General features: G+C 40.5%; 1 protein-coding gene across 10 annotated transcripts in view; it reads left to right on the forward strand.

Moving 5' to 3' along the window:
* Positions 1-25968, forward strand: part of kirrel3b (kirre like nephrin family adhesion molecule 3b) — a 189806-nt gene that overhangs the window by 106457 nt on the left and 57381 nt on the right. For all 10 annotated transcript variants that reach the window (XM_030067616.1, XM_030067618.1, XM_030067620.1 and 7 more), the window contains exons 2-3: positions 12387-12536; positions 19203-19352. In XM_030067616.1, coding sequence (XP_029923476.1) covers positions 12387-12536; positions 19203-19352 — 300 coding nt within the window. The remainder of the gene's footprint in view (positions 1-12386; positions 12537-19202; positions 19353-25968) is intronic.

Consider the following 25968-nt stretch of genomic DNA (forward strand, 5'->3'; position numbering starts at 1 on the left):
TCTAGTGGAACAATAGATCATGGTGAGGCCGACCTAGCTGCCTCTGTTAGATGTGTTTTAATCGAGGGGGGTTGGGTCCATTTCCATTAGGCGGCACTTGGCGCAAACGCATCAGGACTGGATCTGAGCCTATCATTCACATTAAGAGTCTGGATGCCTGTGGCAGCACAACCATGGCAACACACAATCTTGGGAGATGACACCATGTGGCCCATTTCAGTGATTTGCAGTGAAAGCCAGGCAACTCAGAACTCTGTACTTATCTTAATGCCACAAAATGCCACACATTCAAGACAAAAGAAGTCAAAAGATGAGACAATCTGCGAGCGTAAGTGACATACCACATACAAGATGCATACACAAATGCACACAGACATGCACAAACAGCGTGTTTTCCTCTCCTGACCCAACAAAACATTCTAATTACAGCTTATATGACAATAAACAAGACAGGGATCATTACTGAAACATTTATGGCAATAGCAGAACGCCTGCGGTGCCTGTAATGCCCACGGCTGAGATGCTGACGTTGTGATTTAACCTGGCACTTTTGCAGTGGCGAGCCGCTCCTCCAAATCAAGGCTAAGTGGCGGATTCATCAGTGCCCTGTCGAGATGGAACACTCGCCCAGCGGTGACACGGAGATGAGGCCCTGATTGGGACAAATACGTCTCCCTCTGGTGTCAGCTCTCATTCACCGGTCTGAGCACAGGCTGAAAGAAAGACAAATGTTTTGATTAGGGGTCTCTCTCAATGTCACAGCGGCCAGCAGAGAAGAATGAGATGAAGCTGTCTCCAAGGGAAGCGCGAATAGCTGTAGACGATGAGAGGAAAATGGATGTCTCCGCTGTCTGGAGGGTGTCGAATGGGGATTTTATGAGTCAGAGAAAGCTCCATGAGAGCATCATTTTTAATGAGTCCACATTCCTGTTTTTTGGGGAGGGGGTTTCTGCAGGAGTGTTTCAATTTCTGCCATGTAATTTATAAATTTGGAAGATGCAATCAAACAAATGTTGCATAATAGTAACAGTGCCATAGGTTTTGTTGGTTATTTCCAAAGTGACAGAAGGCTCCTTGCATCTGGTAATGTGGCTTGGTCAAAACTGCAGTGAAATGATGCTTTCCGTCATAATGTGAATGTAATTGTGGTAAACTTCCATGTGCAGCCATCAGCAGACATTGTAAATTGCTCATAAGCACGACATTGCACCTGCTACTTTATAATGCATGTATTGTATAATATTTTTTGTTATTATCACTGATTTTCTCTGTGATTGAGGCCGGGGAGTCTATCTTAATGTCTTACATAGTAGATAATTATTAGACTTCCAGAATCATAATTCATCTGATTTTCTATCTATCTATCTATCTATCTATATTTATATAGATATAGATATCTATATTTCTGGCTGAGGGCCTTGGGTGGCGTCTTAAAGTCTTTTGTACTCCCAGCATGCCAATCAGTTGAAGAAATCAAAGTCGCTGAGCCTACATTTCTCTCCCCATCTCACGCACTGACGCTGTAGTCTTGTTCACTCTGCCAGAAACTATTCAGACTTAACCCACTGTCTGATATAGCAGAATATTTTCTCATAAAGAGCAGAATGTTGAAGTCGATGTTCCACAGCTCACAATGAATAGAGGAAGAGAAAAGATAAAAGATCGCTTTGCGAGAGGAACCTTGACGGATATGACACACACATTTCAGTGGGGTGCTGAAAACAGTAAACAACCTGAAGTGTCACAACACTGTCTGGAAAATCTCATTGTGGACAAAATGTTTTTTTTTTTTTGTTTTTTTTTTTTTGTTTTTTTTTTTTTGGGTGATGTGTATTTATTGCACTACCTGTTTTTATGGCCTTTCCACTCCTGTAATTAAGTCAGTAAATGTTTGATATAGATGCACAAAATATACAAATTTGCTAAATCTATACTTATAACAAAGTCGCAGAGATACAATCCTGATTAAAAAAAAAAAAAAAAAAAAAATGTGCATTAACTTAAAATACATCTTCCTGTTTAACATATGATACAATTTAAATTCCCACCTAACAGATTTTGTGGGCTGAATTAACACCACCAGAGAGCATGCCGACTTGTTAACAAGTTCCTTGACTTATTAAAACCTGAATATGAATTGAATACTTTCCGTAACCTTTCCTGACATATACAGACACATGCCTTTGGGCTTTATTTTCCAAAGGCTTTGATCTTCCTCTTGATTTAATCTAAGTCAAAGAAAAAAAAAAAAAAAAAAAAAAAAAGGATGCTTAAAGTCTTGAAAGTCAAGGTACACTTTTATCTTGTCATCCCAGCAAAATATGAGTTATAGCTGGACAAAAGGCAGCTTAATGTTGCTCTCTATGCCTGTGACATATTGCGTAATAGAAAAATGGGACTCTCCCTCAAAATATATGACATGCCTATTGGACTAAGGCCCTCTCCACATTGCATCCATCAAAGCAGCCACCTGAGTCCGTTCCAAATGCTCATCACCTCTTAATGAACATGATCAATCCCAATGAAAGCTCACTTTGAACAGCGTCAAGGTCCTCCTCTGTACACACATCCCCTTTGGAAATCATCAGCTGACTTGACACCCATACATTGAATAAACACTCAAGTCTTCACATCCGAGCAAAGAGACAATTGCACGGCTGGCCCTGAAGCCTGAACGCTGTTGTTCAAACAAATACTTTTTTGACAGAGATCGCTGAAGAGGCAAGATGAGAACAAGCGGTGAAACTTGACAAAGAAAGGATGTAATGATGGAGTGGAGAAACAGAAGGGGCCCATCCTATTCAATCAGGCCCCATCTGAACTCACCAAACTCCTTCTCTTCTCCATCTCCCATGCTCATTTGCATCTCTTTTATGTCCTTGCTTTCCATTATGCAAAAGTGTAAGCTAAAAAAGTAGTCCAGTTTGCAAAGTCTCCCTCTCCATCTCCCCACAGTTTTTTAATCAATACCAGCCAGGAGAGGGAGGTTATGTGGTGTTCAGTCGCATTTATGCTAACTAAAATATTATAACTGTTCTCTTTGAACTGTAGTTACCTTGGAAACCAGCCCACAGTATTTGCTGCCTCATAACACTAATTATAATCGCTGGTCAGACTAGTTCTCTTGTTTAAGGGGAAAAAAGCTCACATACTCTACATACAAGGAGTTGACCGCTTTGTGAGCGATTGTTCTCTTCCACACTTTGACCACTTAGACACATACAATGATCTCACACATTTACATAGACATTACAACACCAGTCTGGAGATAATAAACGAAATGGAAACACATTTCATTTTTTTTCTGCTTTGCATTTGTGAAGGAAGATAACTTCCATGGCTCATGAAGTCTTAATGCACATTAGACTTAATTGTATGAAAACTGCCAGAAAAGATGTCAGCTAGAGAGATTTAATAAAGGGCTTCTGGCCCTTGATCCTCCACTGTCCGATGTCCATGAAAACTCACTTCCTCTGGCCATGTGGCTGATGATAAAGCATGTGCCTGGAAGGCCTTCCCGCAGTTGCCATTTGTAATTTTTAGAAGTCATCATCGAAGACGATCCGTCTTGATTGTGCCTTGGCAACTGTCATGCTCCACTAATGCGCAGTGCTAGAGAGGGCATAAATACAGCGCCTTCCGGCAGCACTGATGTTTATCTTCCCTTCTCCATGTATTTGCATTTCCACAGACACATTGTACTTATAATGGCAGCCATCACTGCACAGATAGGCTTGGTGTATTATGTGTCTACTTATTTTTGTACCAGCAGACAGGCAGGCGGAATGGGTTTTAAGCATTGAACAAGAAGAAGATAAAATGAAAGCAATGCATGCCTCATCTAATGGATTTGATAGAGCTCTATGAAATATTCATTATTGGTAACTATTGTTATAACTTTGCCAGCTGTAGCTGAGGGATTAATTTTTTATATTAATGAAGTAACCCATCCAACAGAGGCCTAGTTGCTCTGAAAATGAATACACAGCTTCACTCCATATCACAATTTGTCTGTCATTTCACACACACACACACACACACACACACACATCTATCTATCTATCTATCTATCTATCTATCTAAATATCTAAATATCTATATCTATATCTATCTATCTATATCTATATCTATATCTATATCTATATATCTATATCGATATATGTAGATAGATATAGATATAGATAGATAGATAGATAGATAGATAGATATAGATAGATATAGATATAGATATGCTCTCCTCTGCATCTTTCCATTAGCTGGAAAGAAAACTTCTTACTTTAATTCACCCTGTTCTACAGAGAACTCACCAACAGTAAATACCTATAACAAATGTGCAAGGCCTTGACATTCTCACAGCAATTTCCCTCGTTCCTTCAGTCTGTAAAGGTGGACATTTGTTCTCTGTCACATGCAATTTCCACTTTTCAGAACACACCAAAGGCAATTTCTGTCAGAATGACTTGGGTTTCGAAGAGGTTGCTGTACTTAAACCGTCTCCCATGCTTTGGCTGCAGGCATAGAGCTGCTTTCTACATTACTGCATGCTACATTTTTCATGGAGGAACGTTACCGTGATTCAGGATGTGCTAAGCTATTCATTTGTCCATTGTCAGTCAATCTGACCTCATACTTTTATACCAAGCTTAGTGGTGGTACTTATTGTGCCCCTTGTATGCTATTTTTGCTTGTGTGCATATTCACAGGTACTTCTCCATGCATTGTGAATACCCATTTATTGTGTACATAAGTATACCTCACTAAAAAAAAAAAAGAAAGAAAGAAAGAAAGAAAGCAAGGAAAAGAAAAGAAAAGAAAAGAAACTGCCAGGTTTTTGTTTTAATAAGTTTAGTTGACCAAACATCGGTAAAGTGACCTTTTAATTGCTCCCTATTAAACTATTATAATTAGGGAATCAATCATAGCTAATCAGATGTATTGGGTGACTGATGTGTTGACCCATGACTTCTTGATTTAAAGCCATTAGATTTATATTGTGAGTAAATTAGATTTTTATGCATAGTTGATCGAGGCATGACTTTCAATATATTATGACTGGTAATAACACTCCTTTGCTGCCAAGTTGCTGTCACAGTTTTGTTGTGTTGCTTTAACACCTGTGCAATTGGAGCAATACCGTTCAATCTGCTTCCTTCATCAAAGCTGTCAGAATGCGTTTACAGACATTTTAAAAGGCTGGATTTATCACCAGTCCCAATAGCTTTCTCCAAAATGGATGGGAGTCTTATTACTTCAGGCGAGGTGGAAGTCCTCCTTTTGTGGTTTATGTCCTCTGCATGAATTGATGTATCTCACAGCAGAATGATTCACCGACGATGTCAAATTAATGATTGTGCTGCAGATAATTAAGTGCGCCAATCACGGCCATCAGATTTATGGTGAGAATGAGAGATTGCATGCTGGAGTAGTGGGCGTATGACTAATCAGCGCCTGGCGATGAAGGGCAAGAACATGCGTTTCTGTCTCTGCAAAGGAGAAGGACGTCTGGTGAAGAGATGGAGAGGGTGTGCATTGTATAAATGTCCCCTGTCAATCCTTAACCTGCCATTCTGTTTGATAAGTTGGACGACAAGGCGAAATTAGCTGAATTGATGGGAACAAAGCTATTGATATTACAAACAATTAAAAGCTTTTCGTGTTTTTCAGAGCGTCTTCAGTGACATTTAGACAGTTAATGGACGGAATAATGTACTCTGAAATAAAAAAAGACAGATGCAGAGCACTCTACAGAATGTGCATGCTCTCCTGTCTAATATCGTTTGGTTTCCTTTCTTTCTGTGCTCAGCTGATTTTTTTTTTTTTTTTTTTTTTTTTTTTTAGAGATAGATATATGTCTTAGAGTGACTTTGATGTCCTTAAAACATAGAGTATAGAACGAGGTTACCACCCAGGGACCACAGGTGGTGTTAGCCCTCTGTTTCTCTGTGATCAGCTGTAAACTCCTGCTGAGCTCTGCCATCTAGCTAGCCACCAAACAGCACTATTTAAGCAAACAGGGATGAAGACTGTAACTACCTGGAATGGGGAACTTTTAATCAGTGCACTTTCATCTAACAACTAAGAGGGTGGTCTGTGATTTTTGCCACCATCGTGTCTATTATTGTCTGTCAAGCAAGTCAAATTAAGTTAATACCCATCCAAACACACACACACACACACACACACACACACACACACACACACAATAGCTACTTAGTTCCTGTTCACTTATCGATTAAGGATCTATTATGTGCCTAATTTCATCTAGGTCAACTGACATTTAAAAATGGCATCAAATGTCAATGTCAGTATGACCCATGTGATTGGTTGTAATTATCATGGGTATGACACTGTATTTTGCTGTTTTATTTAGAGTGGCCCTGGTTGTATTTTAACAAATTGCATTTGACATACGTGGTTAAGGTTAGGGTTAGCATGGCACCAAGAGTGAATTATCTTCTCTTACCTCACTGACTTAATGCATTTGTTTACTGTACACTGATTACTGAGAGGTAGGCCTATAGTTGTTGATCTGTAATTTGCATGTGTTTGCAATGGGCTCAGGTGAGGATAATTGATGAGCTAGACTGATTTGGTAAATAAGATCTTAGGATGAGCTGAAGATAAACATTTGGATATGGAGCTATAGGCAGAGAGATGTGAGGCTCAGATTGATCTGCCAATCAGGTGAGGCCCAATAGGCAAGTTTCAATTAGGAGGGAGAGAGATTTAGATACAGTAATCCATATTGCAGGCAACTTGTGCTTACTTTGGACCTCCGGCCTGGATTAGATAAACCACTGGAGTCTTTTACCTACTATTAATGTCCAGAGCTTTGCCACAGGTAATATTAAAAACATCTTGACGCCGTGCTTAGGAAGTTTAACTACCTGTTCCTGGTGGGGTGCGTCTCACTGGGATGAAAAGGAATGGATCACCATGAGGTCAGGATGGGGTGCGCGGATGATATTTTTACTTAATGACAGAATTTAGTCACCACTTTCACACTTTTATCAAAGATAGTCAGCTGTGACCTATGGCAATTTCACAAGAGGACCAGGAAAGTTAAAAATAAACCTTATAATATCTGTGACAGCAGAGATGTCATAATAAAGAATCCATGGTCACTGGCCATTAAAACACAACATTCACAAGTGACTCACCCGCTGCTCCCTATTCTGAAGCCCTCCTGTCCCTCATCTAAGTGGCTGGTGGAAAAAGCTCTGGCCTGAGGGGGTAATAGTTTTTGATAATGATCCTGGGCTAAGCTTTAGTGCTGTGTGGCCACATGCTGCACAGACAGCATGCTGATTAGTTCTCTGAAGTGGGCTGCATGTGTGTCTGTAACGGTAATTTCCAGGCCTGATTGGCAAAGAGCGGTGAGATTGGGGGCAGTTAACAGTGGGGGGAAAATAGCGCGGGAGTGTGTGGAAATGTAGCAGCCATCCAATGGTAAACAAATTATCCGAAGTGAAATGACAACATTAGGCCAGACAAAGTGCTCGTCCACATTATGAAGGAGGCGCTGTGCACGCTCTTTTTAAATACTTGTCTTGTCCCAGTCAAAGGTCTCTGATCTCTTCTTCCTGAATAGCCCGGGGCCAATTTTTACATGAAAGGGGGTCACCACAGCAGATTATTTATCTGAAAAAGAAATACAGACACATAGACATAAAAAACATAAAATCTACAGTGTACAAAGAGATATAAAGCATGGAGATGTCTTTTTTTTTTTTTTTTTTTTACATTTTCTGTGCTGAGAACTGCAGAAATCTACTTATGTCCTTTTAACATTTTTTTTCTGTCCAGTAGCTGTAGCTTGTACTTTCATCAGCAGTGCAGTATTATTTTGTTGTTTGCTGTTCTTTTTATGATGATTGCTGTGTTCACTACCAAGTGGGATTTCACTGTGCCTCCGTTGTAAAACTTGCACACAACCAGAAGCACTGGTGAGCGAAACGGGCATTATAACCCCATGCTGAGTAAAGTAGATGTCCTTATCTGGCTGAAACATCCATTTTAACCCTTGAAGATTCCCTCTGCAGCTGCGGGGAGGCATTTATAACAGGCCACTCCATGTTGATGCACTGCTGGCCCACATTAGGCAGTACTGTATCTATGAAGTAAAGGTGGCTGTTAGAAAATGACTGATTAAGCCTGATTTGGGAAGTATGTTGCAAAGCTAGATAATATGATCTATTTCATTTGTAGGTATTTATTGCTCAAGTTGAGCATTCCTCTGTTACCATCAATAATCCTCCCAGACCTTGCATCATAATGATAAAATAAGTAGTCATTAAAGACCCCATGACATGGATTCATACTTTCTTGATTTTATGTAGTTGAAACAGGATGTTTGAGCAGGACACGGTGCAGGGAAGGATCATTCACAAGTGCAAACTGACAGCATATCAGTTCGGCAGAGAAGCACAATTTTATTTGAAGGGGTAGGTGAATGAGAGAGGATGTTTAAACATTTGGGAAGGTTTTATTAGTTGAAATTTTTTGATCTACACCCACTAGTGCAGCATAATGTCTCTATGTAAGACATGTTGTTTTACAGAAGTAGCGGTCATGTGAGGTCATTTCATGGGGAATCGGTTTTATCCTGTTTCTCTACTTGATCAGCTGTTGCTAAGTGAGATAGCCACCCACAGGCTGTCTGTTGTCTCTAGCGACAGACACCAGGTAGCTGTTTCTGACGTCGCTAATGCTCATGCATTTACACAACCTGGCCCTTCAAATCACGGCCCATTTGTCTCACAGCATATTGCCATTTTGAAACTGTGAGACTGTTGTTTTTCTATCTATCTATCTATCTATCTATCTATCTATCTATCTATCTTTAGATATAGGTATATGTGTATGTATGTATGTATATAGAGCATCCACCCATTAGGATGCTTAATAAAGCGTTAACATGGATCTTTGGCTCTGCTGGCACCTGAGCCTATGCACAACCACCCTCCTTTCAGGCTCTCACTGTCAGGGATGAAAGTCTCATGCATGTGATTGCTTTGAATCTTTATTGGACAGTTTAGTGATGGAAATATTTTTCATAAGTGAGGAATCTGGGGTTGTCTGTGCTCTTTTGTGTGTCGTGCTTGGTTGCAATAAGTAGGAAGTGCAGTAGATAAGGGAGGGGGAAGGCTTTTTTTTATTTTCTGCACCACCCTGATGCTCAGTGGTGGTTGAACCTAGCAGATGTGACAGAGCTTCATTTGCCACTCCGCCCACATGTTGCAGTGCTCTTCTGATGACTTACATTTGTGGCGTTTCTCAGCCATGCTTTCAAGTAAACGAAGGAGATCTGTGCTTACCCGGTCAAGTGCCATGTGAAAGGCGTTGCCTCTTTAGTCTTTGATTCCCCTTCTCTCTCTATCACACTGGTATGTCAATAGCTCCTCTAGGTCATTGCTATGTGAAAGGCAATAGAGTATTGGTACTCTACCAGCACATTCACGCCATTGCGATCATATTCAGCCTGTAAAGAATAACCCAAGAGTGGTTCTGAATTGTGGTTAATGAGGTTAGAATGGCTGAGGAACTCTGCGGTTGAAATGTGAGCGTGTGTGTGTGTATGTGTGTGTATGTGTATGTGAGAGAGAGAGAGAAAGAGAGAGATTAAACAGAAGCAGGAAGGGGAAAAATCACAAAAGCACAACTTGCATGGAAAGAGAACGTGTGTATGTCTTTGTACTTCTTGTGATTAAAAAAAAGTCAGTAAATCAAAATATTTCAGTTTTATAACCTTAGAAGTCAAATTTTTAATGATAATCCATTCAGGACAAAGGGTTACGCAGGATAAGCATGGACCACTGCTTCACATTGTGTATATATCTCAGAGCAAAAACATCATCAAACAAAAAAAAAAAAAAAAAAAAAAAAAATGCAGCAGATTGAAGCTTATTATCAAGCTGATTACCCTGTGCTGTGTTTAATGTAGTTTTGTCTGGTGAGAAATAGATCTGTCACCCAGGCTAGCAGCATGTAGAATGTGAGCAAATATCATCAAATCTATCAGTTTTTTTTCCCCCCAATAATTTATGAGATGGGTGTCAGAAGTATGTGGGCAGTAATCGTGCCAACAAAGGGATTCCACCGACATTAAATCAATTACAGGCCAGGTTGAACTGCTTGGTAATGGCATTCCTGACCGGGCTGATATAAGGAGCAGAAGAAGAGGCAAGATTCCCTAGTGTTTATGCTGTTTTCTTGACACATGCCAGGAGATCTGTCGAGTGGCTGTCTGTGCTAGCGTGCTTCATCTGCGTGCTGACTGGCTGGCTGTGTACAGCCAAGATAAGCTCCTCATGTGGGAACACACAGTCCTGATCGAGGCTGGCGAGGTCTGGAGGGCGTATGGTGAGACACAGTTGACGTCTCACCTAGTCAGTATTGCTTTTGGCCCTACATATGCATATACACAAACGCATCCACACACACTTCAAATAATTTACTGTGGCTGGACAAAACAGAAATTCGAGAGGCTGTCAAGTCTCCAGATGATGAAGAGCCCCTTTGTACACTCTGAGATACAGCAACAGTGCACTTTTTCTCCATTAGTGTTGCTTTACAAATCAAGGTGCATTAAAATGAGGCAGTGTATAGGACTGGGTATTTATACATGTTTGAATATGTGTATGTATCGGTTTGTAGTGGCGCAGTGCAGAAGAGAGAGAGTGCATAAATCAATATATATAACAAAAATAAATAACTCTACTGCTTACCTCCTTAACTACCTATCCATCACCTGGAACCCAGTTCTAGGCTGAAAAATGTCTTATGTGTATACTAATGGCATCTTTCAACTATATTAAAATCATTTTCCTGTTTGACAACAGTGTTTTGTCTGCTGAGGATTGAAGTCATACAACAAAGCTAATCAATTTTCTGGTCTGTAATAGGACAAGTAATTTGTCCCTGAATATAAATATGAGCATAGACAGAGTAAATGATAATCTTGTTACCAATATACTGGAAGATCAAAATATGCACTTCTTTTAATGCATTATATTTTGTTCATCCGTCAGCCTATTTTTTTTTTTTTAGATTTTATTAAGTTAAATGTGTGTGTGTGTGTGTGTGTGTGTGTGTGTGTGTGTGTGTGTGTGTGTGTGTGTGAGTGCATATATGAAGCAGGGGCATGACCTGGCTATTTGTGTAGCTTTCACCATAAGGATATGTATTTGAGGAGCACATGTGACTGTTATGTTTCCACACATATAACTGGGACAAAGATTGATTATACAGCCTATGCATATCTTTATTTTTATCTATCTATCTATCTATCTATCTATCTATCTATCTATCTATACATGAATATGACAGCCCCTCACCCTCACTCCTACTTCCCCTCCCTTCCTCAATCTGAACACACTCTTCCTCTAATGGAGTTCATTGCACACCACTTTCCGCTTGAGCACGCGGCAGTGGAGAGTGGCTAATAAGAGTCACACAGTTAGAGTACATGGGTTTGAGCCTGAGTTAATGTGTGCCACTAACACTGTGTTGGCAGACAGGGTAGTGTTACAGTGTGTGCTGTAGTGTGCATGAGACCGGCCCATCTGTATGTTGAAATCCTACATAAATGAACCGAGCTGAGCTGCGATGGCTGCCTCTTTGCCTGTGATGCCGCTCTGGTGTTGCACTAAAGCTTCTGATGCACATACAGCATCTCATCTTAGTGTCATGAATACCAAAACATGTGTATTCTGTCATTTAGGATTCTTTCAACATCACTTTGACAAGGAGTTTGACTGAAATTGGTGGAAATGGGTAAATGGTGTGATTCCCATCATATTTATATGTCATTCTGGGCTTGACGCATTAGAAATAGGATTTTTATGAGCAGTGTTGGGCAACTTTGTGAGAAAATGTATTCTGTTAATTGCTGTTGGTTAAATACTTTCCACTGCCCCATGACAGAAAAAAAAAAAAAAATCAGATATCTGACATTTGATGTTTTATGTAGTTCAATTGTCCAGTTCTAACTGCTGCCATTTCTTTTTAACCATTTCTTCAAATAAGCTCTGCAACAACTGTGTGAAATAATGGTCATGCAGTACATCTTTATTGAATAATAAGTACGGTCCCTGACCACATCAGAGTGTACATCCATATCCGCTATCTTTTGTTGTGCTTTGTAGCTATTAGCTCTATTTAATTCTAGTTCTACATAGGTGCAGCAAAGGTGTGTGGTGCAAGTGTGCACATATCCACATTATTAAAATGGTCTAATGACAGTAACTTCAAAGTACAGGGATACTTAAAGCATGAAAGTGAGCTCACTGGTTCCATTCTTTAAACTTGAGTTTTTGCTTTGTCCTCTCTTCCTGAATATATTATAACAGGTCATTTTTCTTCTTGTTTTCCCTTTTGTTCTTCAGGGGTAGAGACCATGTTTTCCCAGCAGCCCCAAGACCTGGTGGTGGTGGCAGGGCAGCCGGTGACCTTACCATGCTCTCTCTCCAGTTATCACGGTGTTGTCCTGTGGATCAAAGATGGTCTTGCACTAGGGGTTGGCAGGGACCTTTCAGGTAAGGCTCAGTATTTATCACCAGGGTTGTGTCACCCGTCCTCCATCATGTGTCTGTTTTCACCCCTCTCTGTCTCCTTTAATCCCCTATGTTACTCAAACTCTGTCGTATAGCTGTCACATTCAAATTTCTCCTGGGACTGCTTTAAGTCGTTTAAAGACCTTACTTGTCAACATCCTACTCTCTCTAAAATATATCACTCAGCAGATATGGAGGGGAGAGATGACAAAATAGTCAAGAGCTCTGGGTTACTCACATCAAAATATGTAATGAGTTAAAAAGTGTCCAACAATTCAAGTTAATGATCACAAAGATGTTTTACATTGAGAGACACACAGTATTACTATACCAAACTGAGTCAAAAATGAATTTCTCTCAGTGTTAAAGCTAAACTCAATTCAGTAATACTTTGTGTTTGGGAGGGAGGCACAGAAATCCAAAATGAAATGTGAAATCAATAACAACACTGGTCTTTTTTTTTTGGTACTTGAGGCTGGTGAATGGCTTTTTGAAGAGTAGTTAGCATTCTCTAATTATACTGCACCTCTTGTATAATTACCTTAATTGTTTAATTTGGAGTAAAAGTGACTGCTACACTGTCATTTCAGTAGCTTATTGTTACATCTCTTGAGGCTTTATGTATATTCATAACCTTGATGAATATCAATTGAACACATCATGCCCCCAAATAAATATTTGCCGCCTTTTTAAACACTAACACATGGATGAACAAATCCATAAAAGAGAGACACACTGGCATCATCATTGATATGGTTGTCCAATTCCAGCTGAAATCTGAAATCCACATGAACTGCACAGTGTGCCCTTATAAAGCAATGCAGAATGCCAGTCTTTATTATACTGTCGAGCTACTGGATTTTCCTCACACACGGACTCTCCATGACCACTGAGGAATCTATAGCTTGTGTCTGAGAGTAATTGCAATTCGAGGCACGGTAGTGCAATATCCAACCAGGGTCGTTTTGAAAACACAAAAGTCTCTTATGATCAGGAACGATTAAATATGTATTCCACAAGAGATCAGGGGTGCGCTACCCTCTGACCTTCAGCAAATGCTCTGGTAAGCCTGCCCTGTCACTGATAGTGGTCTGTAATTAAACCTCAGTGGCTGACGGAGCCCAATAAAGCCATCCCATTCCCTGGCCAGGTCCTTATCAGGCCCAGGGGAGGCTGAGAGCTTGCAGTAAACAATGGTCCAACAGTCATCGAGTCTCCTTTGGAGGAAGAGAAGGGAGAAAGAGAAAAGACTTATGATAGCCACATACAGTGCACTAGAATGGTCAGGATGGAGAGTGTTATTTAGAGTGAAGGTGAAGTATGGATTTAGAGTTTATTTTATTTTGTTTATTAAAGCAGACAGCTCAATCAAGAATAAGTCTCACTTCAACAATGGGAAAAGACAGAAAATTGAATAGGACAGAGAGAAAAGAGATGAGTTGAGAGAGTCAGGACGACGAGATCTGCCCTTAACAACACATCACTAAAGAGTTTAAAGCCCTGATCTGGAATTGATTTTGGTCACGGAGCGCAGTGGTTGTGTGGAGTATTGCAACAACACAGCAAGAGTTTGTTTACATCTGCAGCTTTATAAACTGGAGGACAGGCAAGCTATTCCATTGTGTTGTCAGAATCAGGAAGGGAAAATAAAGCCTTGTGAGGCGATAGGAGAGCACAAAATGTAATCAATGTAATCATGGAGCTACAGTCAGTGTTACTGTAATCTCAGCCTCCCGGTCAACTACAGCAAGCTGTGCTACAAGAAAAGGCAAAGCAAGTCTAATAAACTGCTCATTGAAAATTCCTTGCTTTTCCTTGGTTTCATCTCCCTTATAAAACAACCTGTTTGGGTAGAAGTTCAGCAGTTACAAACATGAAATAAAATCAGGACTGTTATGGGACCAGGGGTAAATGGGACGGGATTGGCAACAGTCCCAGGACCACGATGGAATGGGAAGAAATAAATTGGTCTTGAGCAAGACAAGAAAACAATTTCACTCCCATGTCACCCTCTAACTGGGACTACATGCTTTAATTTTTTTCTTTTTAAATTATTTTACTAGGACAAAGAGAGAATGGCAGCTCCTGATCACTCTTGAATTGATGGAACTTTTCAGGTTTCAGATTTTCCTCCACTCCTCTAATGCCCCTCCAATGTTGATTTAACGTTGAGCTTCATCCTGTATAACTGTATAACTTGCGGCGTGTTTTTGTAATCCCACTGCGGAAGAATCTGAGTGGGACATTTCTCTCTTTTGCTATCATCCCGGAGCTCACTGGACCCTGCTGCTCTGTGCATGGGCTCTGGTTGGTTACTCTTCATCTTCTTCTTCTTGATGTTTAATAGCTGTTGGCAAACAATGAAATGGTAACCGCCACCAACTGGTGTGCATTGTGGTTACTGGCTTATCACCTGGAGGGCACCCCTTCACCCAGTAGCCCCTGCACCCTCTACCTCCCCCCGAGATGTTCCAGGGGCAGACAGGGGAACACAAGAGGAGTTTTCAAATCCTGGATTGCACCTTTAGCAGTCATAGACAGGAAGCGGTGATCTTGACCTTAAACCATCCCCACGACTGGTCTTTGCCCTGTTTATGGATCACTGAGTAGGTCTAAGAAGTAGACAGTTGGGGTGAATCTAAATGTGAGTCATTCTCTCTAAAGTCAATAGAAAAAAAAATTACAGGGTTTTGTAAGAGGCGGAATGTAGTTGCTTGCCTGTAGAAGATAGGTCTCTAAAAAGCAACAGTATGATGCGGACAAGGGCTGAGTGCCTTCTATTGAGACGGATGACACTTTCTGAAATAAAGTGCTCTGCAGCTGTCCTTTTTATCACTCCTGCCTACATAAACAAGCAATGCAGTCAGCAGTAAAAGACTGATGGTACATCCACCACAAGATGCACACAATGAAAGGAAAGTGGCAGCTGTATACATAAAAAGTGCGCAGCATCAAATGTTGCATGGAGCATTTCAATAATATAGGTCTGCTTTGCTATTCATAGAAAGAAGCTACGTCGGCAACAGCGTGCTCTGCCTGGGACCTGTTTTCATTCAGAGCAGCAGTGATTAAACTGAGAGAACTCTTTCACTATTCAGCGCAAGAAATCAGAGCACAAAAGCCAATGATTCCTATCTGTCCCTGAAATTCCTATTCGTTCCCTTTTGTGCCGCACACTTCTCTTGTCTAATTAAAGAGAAGTACACTGGCCCCAGAGCAGCTCAGAACATACCAATCAATGTCATGAATATTCATCACAGACTGTGACTGTATCTGCTGTGCATGATGATAGTGACCATAGAGAAAGCACCTACCAGTGAACTCCCCCAGAGCAAAGCACGCACAGCAAGAGACTAAGAAAAAAGGAGCTGTTAGTATATGCTCTGTGCTGTGTAAGTAGGAGCTCTTAGAAGCTAGTAATTTCAGCACCTGGAAAGCATGTGCCACTCTTGTCTTGTCTCCTGACAATAGATTGAACACCGATCACCTATTCCCAGCTGTGGCTAACCTATTTCCATCCCCTAGTGGTTTCAATGTTCACAAGCACTATAAATCATTAGGCCACGCCTCTTTTGTCTGCTATGCACACACACACACACACACACACACACACACACACACACACACACACACCACCATTGATCTGGCCCAGAGGCAAATCCATTCCTCCCCTGATGGATTCATTACTCCTTAATGGGCCTATTCTACATTGTTTGCTTTGGGTAACATGTTGTGTCTTTGAATTTCACTGAGATCAATGGCAGTTTACAGATACACATCATATGTGCCACGGTGATCAGTCCTAATGTATTCCAGTATTGTTTTTGCCATATTGGAAAAACATTCACAAACAAGCTGGCAGCAAGGCCAAAACTAGTCTGACTCATCACAGGTAGACCACGGATATAAGCCTGCCATTGGACGCCTGTTTCAGACTGTGTGTGACTGTTTTCAAAATCCCTGTCACTAAATGAAACAACATCTGTTCCATTCCACCACACACAAGCTTCTGTGATATTGGTAAATAACGTTCTGCAAATGCTACATTCAGATATTAAATCAACAAAGCAAATCAGAGGCAGAGTAGGGCAGGTCATGACTTCAACATCCTAGGAAAAAAAAAAAAAAAATGGCATCCTGTGCTTAATGCCTCCCAAGACGATTGTGAATGGTCAGGGAAATATAAACAAGCCAGAGTCTTTGCTTGCCCTACAGCAGAATGATAGTGGGTCCAGTCCTTTCTTTGGCACTGGTACAGCACTGCAGAAAGGTCTGGCTGTGTGAGACCAGGTCAAAACATGTGCGTGTTCTATGACACTAAATAAATCATATATTAAAATACTACCATTTAGTAGCCACCAAAATCTTAATTTAGTTTTCCAGCTGGAATGCAATGATGCAACTTGGCTGTAACCGAGCCATGTCCTAACACAGCAAAATTATTCTTAGCTGGACGGGGGCAAAGTTGAGGTAACTAGCCAGATCAGCTATTTGCGTAACAGAAATTTAACTGGCTTGTACCTTTCTGCAAACAAGAAACATCAAAATAAAAGTGCAAATGTAGTGAATGGTGCTTGTGTGGTACATAAGTAGTTACTGAAAAAAGAAAGCGAGATTAGAGTCAGCTCAAGGTCACATTACTCAAACTGTGCAGTGATCATTACCCTTGTGATCCTCAATGGTATCATTGCTTTCAATCTCATCGATGAATATAAAATTGAAGCGAAATGGCTGTGCATGACCTTGTGCATACAATGGCAGGTCCGCTATTTTTAGGCATTATTCTGAGAATGAAAAAGCAGAAAGCTCCTTATCAGTCAATGGTTATTAAAGTTATTAATGGCAGCTTTTAGTTGTAATCAGGTCTCTATTAACCACGTTGCATTTACAACCTGCTTTTCTGTGCCTTTGTTATCACTCAGGGAATGACACATAGTAGCAAGTGATGTGAAATGCAAAGAGAGGTCTGTTTTTTGCCTAATTTTTTTTCGTTGGCATATCTACTTTCCCCATAAAACCTCTGCTGGTACAGCCTACATCTCTGCTTGTTTCTTTTTTGTTTGCTTGCCACTTATTTTATGCTTCTCTGTTCATGTTTTGCCCAGCTTTTATATTTATGTTTAGACGTTCTTTTGTCCTTCGCCCTCCCACTGTATAGAGCCATAAGATTAAAGGCTACACGTAGGAGGATGAAATGCAAAGAGTGGCTTAATCGGCTGTAACTCACCCCACCAGCATAAAATGAGGCCCACTTCATGCTCTATTAAGGGCAATGGGATTCACTGAAGCAACTGTCAGTAATTGGACTTTCGGCACATGATTGTTTTTGCCAGTCAACGAACTCAAGGACTTGCAAGCTATTAGAGGGGCTGACCAGTCTGTTATGTTCCTTTTGGGTGCTAAAACATATAACCTGACTGTAAAATCTCTATGGTGAAATATCGAAGTGTTTGGGAATCTAGGAGGTGAACATGACTCATAGCCTGGCCATCGCGGAAAAATCAATACTTTAGCCCCTGAGATTCTTTGGCAACGATCCGACAATTGGGTTACAGATAGACTTTTTGGGTGCTAAGTGAAGAGTGTGGGAGTCAGATGTGTGAAATTCATTTTTACGAACTACAAAGTTGAAGAGCAGGTTTTTTTGTTTGTTTTGTTTTTTTGGGAGTCTAGTCTTGTTCTGCTACAACATTCTTCCAATCCTATCAACTACTTTCATCACTGATCAATTACTAAAGAACCTCGGGAGGGAAAAAGCAATCTTTCCCTGCAAATTCGTAGTATTTTTTGACTGGAAGTTTTATAAACACGCTTTCTCATTTCATTCCACATATCCTCAATAATTAGAAAGAATGGGAGAGAGAAAAAGAGAGGGATCTTCGGAGACTAGCAATTCCGGAAGCATGGGAAATATCCCATAAAGCTTCCCAGTCAAACGCATTCTTCTTCCTGTTTATTTGCCCCAGTGGAGGAATGCACCCCACAACACACTCTCAATGCATATTTTGATAACAGTTGAGGGGATATCATTAAAACGATCTTACTTGACTCATATAAAATGGCCAGGTCTCTTGGATATTGCTGCGCTTTCTTGCATTATTAAACAATAAATCATTTTGCCGAGCCCTGCTGAAACATCTCAATCTCTAGTTGTTCCTGTTTACAGTTGTGGTAAAATACCATTCTCCAGAAGGCAGGAACCTCCAGAGCCACTCATTAACATTGTGAGGAGCGTTATAAAAATATGTATTGTGAATTTTACTGTTTGCCTTGCATTCAAGTGCTTTGTGGGTAAAATCATACATGCATTTTCACAGGCGAAATTACTCACTCACCAGCTTATCTGCTCTGATGTTGCATCTCAAGTAAACTTGAGCATAGTGCTCATTATGCCAACAAAAGACACATTTGTTTTTGTATTAACCAATTACACATAGAAATTTGAGTCATCTATTGTGTTATAAGTGAGAGATGTTAGCATGTACCCTGTGGTTTCCATTGTTTTCTTGTTTCAGTATTGTCTTTTTGTTATGATTATGCAACGTTTACACTAAAATCTCAATGTTGCATTTCATTTCCTCATTTGGCAAGTAAACAGGGTACTGATTTTCAAGGTGTTTACAATGAACAAATGTGTTTGTGCTGCAGGCTATCCTCGTTACACAGTGATTGGGGACCACAGTTCAGGAGAGCATCACTTGCGAATCCAGCGAGTGGAGCTGACGGATGATGCTGTGTTTGAGTGCCAGGCTATCCAGGCTGCCTTGAGGTCCCGCCCTGCCCGCCTCACTGTGCTGGGTGAGTGAAGACTAAACGCACAAACACACACACACACACACACACACACACACACACATGCACTCATAGATATTTTGTCTGCCTCCCAACAACACTTCTGTATTAGGCCATCTGCCTCCACTCATTGACTTATTCACTCTCCAAACACACAGCATGAGCAGGAAACAAACACATACACGAATACAAACACATGCATGCATACAGTATGACATAACATCCACAGCCATGCCAATGTGTATTTAAATTAAAATTAGATACTTAACATTAAAAGCATCAGACAACATTTGTATCAACAAAAACCTGGTCCATCTGGCAGACAGTGTAGAGCATCACTAAAGTTTCAGACCCTTACGTTGCCACTTTAATTTCCCTCCTCTGCACGTAGACTCCATTTTCATTATTAAGCCTGAGAGGTTACTGGTTCTTAATTAAACTTTATTGGGTTATCACTCAGTGTTGCCAGTTCTGCCTTATTGAGCAGCATTACTACAATCATGGGTTCACTTCTGTTTTGTGGGCCCTTCCAGCTTCCTGCTGCTTCTCTTTTCCTTTCCTCCCACCACCTCCTACACTGGAGGATGGGCAATCACAGGAAAGAAACCTGGAGTCAATGACGGAGCGAGGGAGAACAAGGGAAAAGAAATGAGCAGGAGAAAAAAGGAGGGAGGGAGAGAGAGAGAGAGAGGTGTCTGCTACGCAGTATACTCGCCACGAGCGACTGATCCGCCTTATCGATCCAGCCTAATGAAAAGTGAAACTAACGATTTGTAGGGGAGAAGGCAGCAGGAGAAAAGGAGAAAGGGGAAGACAAATTGCGGCCTAACGTCTCTCCGGCTGCCAAGCCCTCTGCAAATGGATATGAATGAATAATTATGAATACTTCTACAGAGAGCTAAAAATGGGGTCTGTTGCTGCTGCACTTTCCACCCTCCCTTGCTCTCTCCCTTTATCCTACTCATTCAGCCTCTTCAAAGTTTACCTGCTCTCAGTCATTGGTGTTCACAGTAAGTTGGCTGTTTGATCGCCGCATCAAGGACAGTAGGAGGTGAAGAGTCAACAGTAATGCGGGATACACACTATATGCATGATTTAGCAAGGTCACTGTTGATTAGATTTGATGAATTCAGGCATTAAAGTAGTTACTTAAAAGCTCTTTTGGTAGCAAAATCAATCAAATATCATAATTAGGGGTGCAATCTTTAACCTGCTTAGTATACTTCAACAGTCAGTATATTTCAACAGTCTGAAACCCTGCCTTTCTAATATAAGGGTGAAGACAGCTACAGTATCTGGGTCAAAATGAGTAAATAGTGCAAATAACTCTTATTGTTTGTCCTGGTGCTGCAAACCCCACCCTTATGCATTGCATTACTCGGTGCTATTAAAATAAACACAAATTATTTGGAAATACTGGAGTCTGGATTGTGCTCTGTGTAGCTGGAAGTGTGCAGAAGTTGTCTATGCAAGGCCCTAATATAATGAATAATCAACAATGAGAAAGTGGAATCATTTATTCCAGCTCGTATTTGGTTGATTGAGGGTGCGAGAGTTTATCATTCTTCCACATAAGCCTCAAAGACGTTTGTTTAATCCCCCGCCGAGCTGGCTGACTCCTGAATGCACTGGCAGGGAGAACCCGAGGCTGACATACACACAAGGTAGTGGAAGAAATATATGCAAGGCCTGTGTCACTGCAAACTCCAAGCTGTCAATTACCTGTCAGTGGTGACAGAGTGTGTCTATCGACTTGGAAGACAACTGTGGCCCCACACACCTATGCGCACACACGCACACACAAGCGCATAGACACACACAGCATTTGCTTACATACACACCAACACCCACACACATCCACACACACACAGCCTTCCCTCTCCTACCTGACAGCAGAATAAATCTAAAACTCGCCCCTTCATCTTTCATAACTCAATATTGGCCCAAACTCCTCTCAGTGCCATATCAGAGGAACTTTTCTCCTCTTGACTTTGATAAACACAGAAAACCCACAAAAGATACACTGAGTAAAGAGTAGTAAAGACTATCTATCTATCTATATCTATATCTATATATCTAAATATATATATATATATATATATATATATATATATATGTGTGTGTGTGTGTGTGTGTGTGTGTGTGTGTGTGTGTGTGTGTGTGTGTAAACTGTACAGATTCCATGCACATTTTTTCTTCGTCTCTCCTTACTGATCTGCTAAGTTTGTCCTTGAAATGCTCACAGTTCACTGGAGCTAAGGATGTACAGTCTTAACCTGCCCTTAATTTGCCTGCATATGTGTGATAAAATGTCCAATCAGGAGGAAACCCCTGAGTGTTATTTAAGAGAAGACAGAATTATACTGTGAATTCAGCAAGTCCATCAAGTAAAGGCGCAAAGAAAATTAAAGGGGAAAACAATGAAGGCATCAGCATTCCTCTTCAAAAGAAAATGTCCCTTGATCAAAAAGCCTTGTTGGAAAAATGACTAGTGAACATAGCTCATCTGAGAGCGTGCATGGCTTGTAGGCGTACCCTGAGATGGCAAAGGAGAATCAAGGTCTTGTGAATTAGTCATGAAGGTGGAGAATGGAGGGTGTCAGGTCCAAAAAAGACCCCAGAGGCTAATTATATCCCCTGCAGCAAGTTGGCACTGCTCCAAACCTTTGCTATAATGTGCTCACCTTGGTCTGGGACCACTAGGATAGTGGAAGAGAGATCCCCACAGTTTGATTAAGGTCTTCAGCTTAAAAACTGGTGAGACATTACGAGTTAATGCAGAGCCATGGCTCTCTCTGATTACTGAATTTGCTCCACTGTATGAAAAACTACATTAAGGGGATGCAGTAATGTGCAAATGCGTAATGCCGACAGGCTTTGTATATCCATAAGTAATCTCTGTTAATTGAAGTTTTGAAATTGCACATCAGAAGATATTTACTTTGCCAAAGATTAACTCCAAATAAAACAGAGTTGCCTAGATGAGTACTCAATATTACATTTGTTCTCAAGCAAGTCATTAATTAGAGTTGAACTGCTACGGGTGTAGCTTGTTTCTGTAGTAATAATTACAGGTTTTCTCGCATCACAAGGTCCTTGACAGTCCTCTAACCTTAGTTTGTCACTTTATCTTGAGGCTCACAGCTCTTAGATTATTATTTTATAATTACAAGAGAGTAAGCAATGTGACAAAACACTACCAAAAATGTATTAAGGGCAAACAAGGGCGATGAGCTTGGTTTATTTTCAGACATTTGACAAACTTTTTTTTTTTTTTTTTTTTTTTGTAATTATTTACTCGCTGCTGCAGCTCTGCCCAGTGCAGGGTCATAAAAAAAATAGAGAGCACGCTACTGAGATCAAACAGAGGTTGCCAAATGCTTTTAATGGATCACTGTACTGAAAGCAGGGAAAAAGCAGTTTACAAAGCTGTATAATACAGTAAGAGCAAGCAAGTCTCTACTTAAAGACAAACAAAAACTCATGTTAACCAGTCTTTTATTTGATTGTATTATTATATTTTATTTCTGTAAACAGGCAATGATGTGATACATTGTAAACACATCCCATCACAAAAAAAAATCAAATATTCATTAAAAATTAAAAAGCTTTGAGATATTATGAATCACTGCAGATGCTCAAATAGTGTCAGAACCTATAAATGTTTCAACAGTTGAAGAGTCACTTATCTGGTGTTAATACAGAATTGTAACTACAACTACACACACACACACACACACACACACACACACGACTACACACAATTGTAACTAGAACTACACATGCTGTGTATTGTTATGTGTGTGTGCGTGTGTGTACAGCACGCACAGAAAAGTTTGCTGTGCAGATTTAAAAATAGTCTAACTGTTCTGGCAGTGATTGCGTAGGTCAATGTGGCAAACCTCATCCATCTGGTGCTCAGGTTAAAACAAATGATGAGAATCGTTTTGCAGATATTAATTCCAGCAAGTTCCGAGTGAGTGCATAGTACTAGCTTGCCTCCCGCTGTCTTCATATGTGTTTGTGTATAATGCAGACCTCATATCTGCACCTAATCTCACCCTGTTGTGAGATGACTGCCTCTCCACTTGGGATTTCTGTTAGCTTTACATTTAGATCCAGCCCTTGGATCTGGTGAAACTGAGCGGTACAGCTGAGGCCGGGAGTGGGTGAAGCCATGAAGATAATCCACAAGATCTTTTCCAATTACTTGCATTCATGAGCACAGCTTTGTGCTGTTCTGGTTCCAAAAAAAAAAAAAAAAAAAAAAAAAAAAAAGCTTCAGAGCAGGCATTTGAATGAGCTGTTCTGTTGATATTTGAATGTCTTCCCCTGCATTGTCAGAGTTCTGGACGCAGAGCATTTTGGCAACAATATTCATGTAGACAAAAGCCCAAGGGTATCTTTTTTGTTGTTGTTTGAAATTGCAAAAGCTGAATCAGGATTTTGTATGGATAGATGTGAATTCATTATTTCTCAAGGATCACAGTGTCATGCCCATAGTAATAGAGGTGAACTTTCAGGAATAAAAAATCTTCTACCACGGAATTAAAATATCTCATGCTACAAAGAAGACTTAATAACAATATAGTCTGTGTATTTCTGTAACGGCCTCAAGAAGTGTATGCGTGTGTGTGTGTGTGTGTGTGGTCTGTTTATTATCTTTATTTCATCATTTAAACTAACTGATGAGAATCATATCCTCTCTCTGTCTCTCCCACCGAACCCCCCACCCACATTTGTGGTGTGTGTGTGTGTGTGTGTGTGTGTGTGTGTGTGTGTGTGTCTGTGTGTGTCTGTGTGTGTGTGAGTTTGTCAAGCTGAGAGATACTAAAAAAAAAACAAAAAAAAAAACTGTGCAACACTCCATTTAGCAGTTCACAAAAAAACAGCCTTTTGTGCTTTCCTGTGTATGTAACCAATTTGTCTCTTACAAAAGTCAATTTAGGTCTAGCCAGGCATCTCTCCTAAAGTACGCAGAGATAAGGTGTCCTAATCGGCAGTCATTTTTGGAAGAAGTGTGGCCGTAACAATTATATTATGCTGTCTTTTCCACCATTTTGTCTGCAGCACGAGATTGGGATGATAACTACATCTATGATATCAGAGACGCTGTGAACAGGTGCATGATTATAGACAGATTGTATGTAGGATGCTTTTTTTCTTTTTTTTTCCTCGAGTGTTTTAACAGACGGAGGAGAAGTGACACGAATGCATCTGTGCTTCACAAAACAACAGTGCCAATTGTGTACAGGTGTCAGGATGGTTTTAATTCACAGCATACAGTGGAGAAGTTTGCTACAGTTAATTGTTCTTTCGCAATACTAATGTTAATGATTGACATTAAGAAAAATGAAAACCACTGTGGTGGTGGAGGTGGTGGTAGAGGAGCGGATTTTGATTGGCACTTCCTTTAAAGAGGAGTGATTTTTTTTTTTTTTTTACAACTTGCCAGGAGGAAATATTTAAGAAATTGCACTTTTGGAATTCAGAGATCTTCAGGAACACATACACACCTACACACCTACACACACACACACACACACACACACACACACACACACACACACAGCAATACAGCACTACACAGTCGGCTAGTGAGCAGCAATGTTGATACCCTCCCAGTCTGTGTGGCTTTTGGGGCTGCACATGGCTGCGCAGTGACGAACAGGGTCTGCATGCCTCTGACATCTCCCCGCTCCTCATCTTCCTCATCTACATCATCCTCATTTGCCCTTTTTTTCCCACCAAATATGACCCCATACTGCGTTGACATATGTTATTTACCTTAAGTAAATAATGATTAATGTCAACATCCAGATGGTAATTGCAACTAGAACCTCATATGTTTGTGACAGGTAAATAACGTAGAAGTGCCTGGAAAATAGTGACCTCATATCAATCCCCATTAAAGACAGATAAATCCCAATTTAATGCTTCTGTTTTACTTCACACCAACTCCGCCTTGCATAAAACTAAAGATATTTGTGTTAAATGAATGGTTTGCAGCACCTTTCTTCCCATATGACATGAACGCAGCACTACTCAGCAGGTCGTGCACTCCCTGGCTCCAAACGCTGATTCTCACTCAGGCCATTTGTGGTAAAAAAAAAATAATAAATGCACTCATGTAGTGCAACATACATCGCATATGAGTTTTCACCAGATCATGTAAACAACAGATAATGGCACACACCTCTGATTCCATCTACTCCTTTTGCCCATCCCCTTTTCACTCCTGTCCCATCTCATGCCCTATATGCATTTTAGGTGATCAAATATGAATAATGGAAAGGTGTACATCTACATAAATCCGAGGTGCTGAACTGAGCATCTTTAGCTATGGAATAGTGGAAAAACAGAACAAAAACAGTTTGTACCCTTCAGGGCTGCATGTATGTTTGCATTCTTCAGTGCACTGATGTGAGGTTTCAAGCACACCTGCTCTTCACAGACCCTTCATATGATTTGATGAAGAGCAGGTGTGCTTGAAACCTTACATCAGTTTATTGAAGAATGTAAATTGATCCCTGCTAGATGCAAACTGTTTAATTTTTTTTTCTCTCTACTACATTTTTAGACAATTCTAGCCTCCGTAAAAGTTTCAACTATGTAATATTAT

This window comes from Myripristis murdjan, chromosome 13 (assembly GCF_902150065.1).
Source record: "Myripristis murdjan chromosome 13, fMyrMur1.1, whole genome shotgun sequence".
NCBI lineage: Eukaryota > Metazoa > Chordata > Actinopteri > Holocentriformes > Holocentridae > Myripristis > Myripristis murdjan.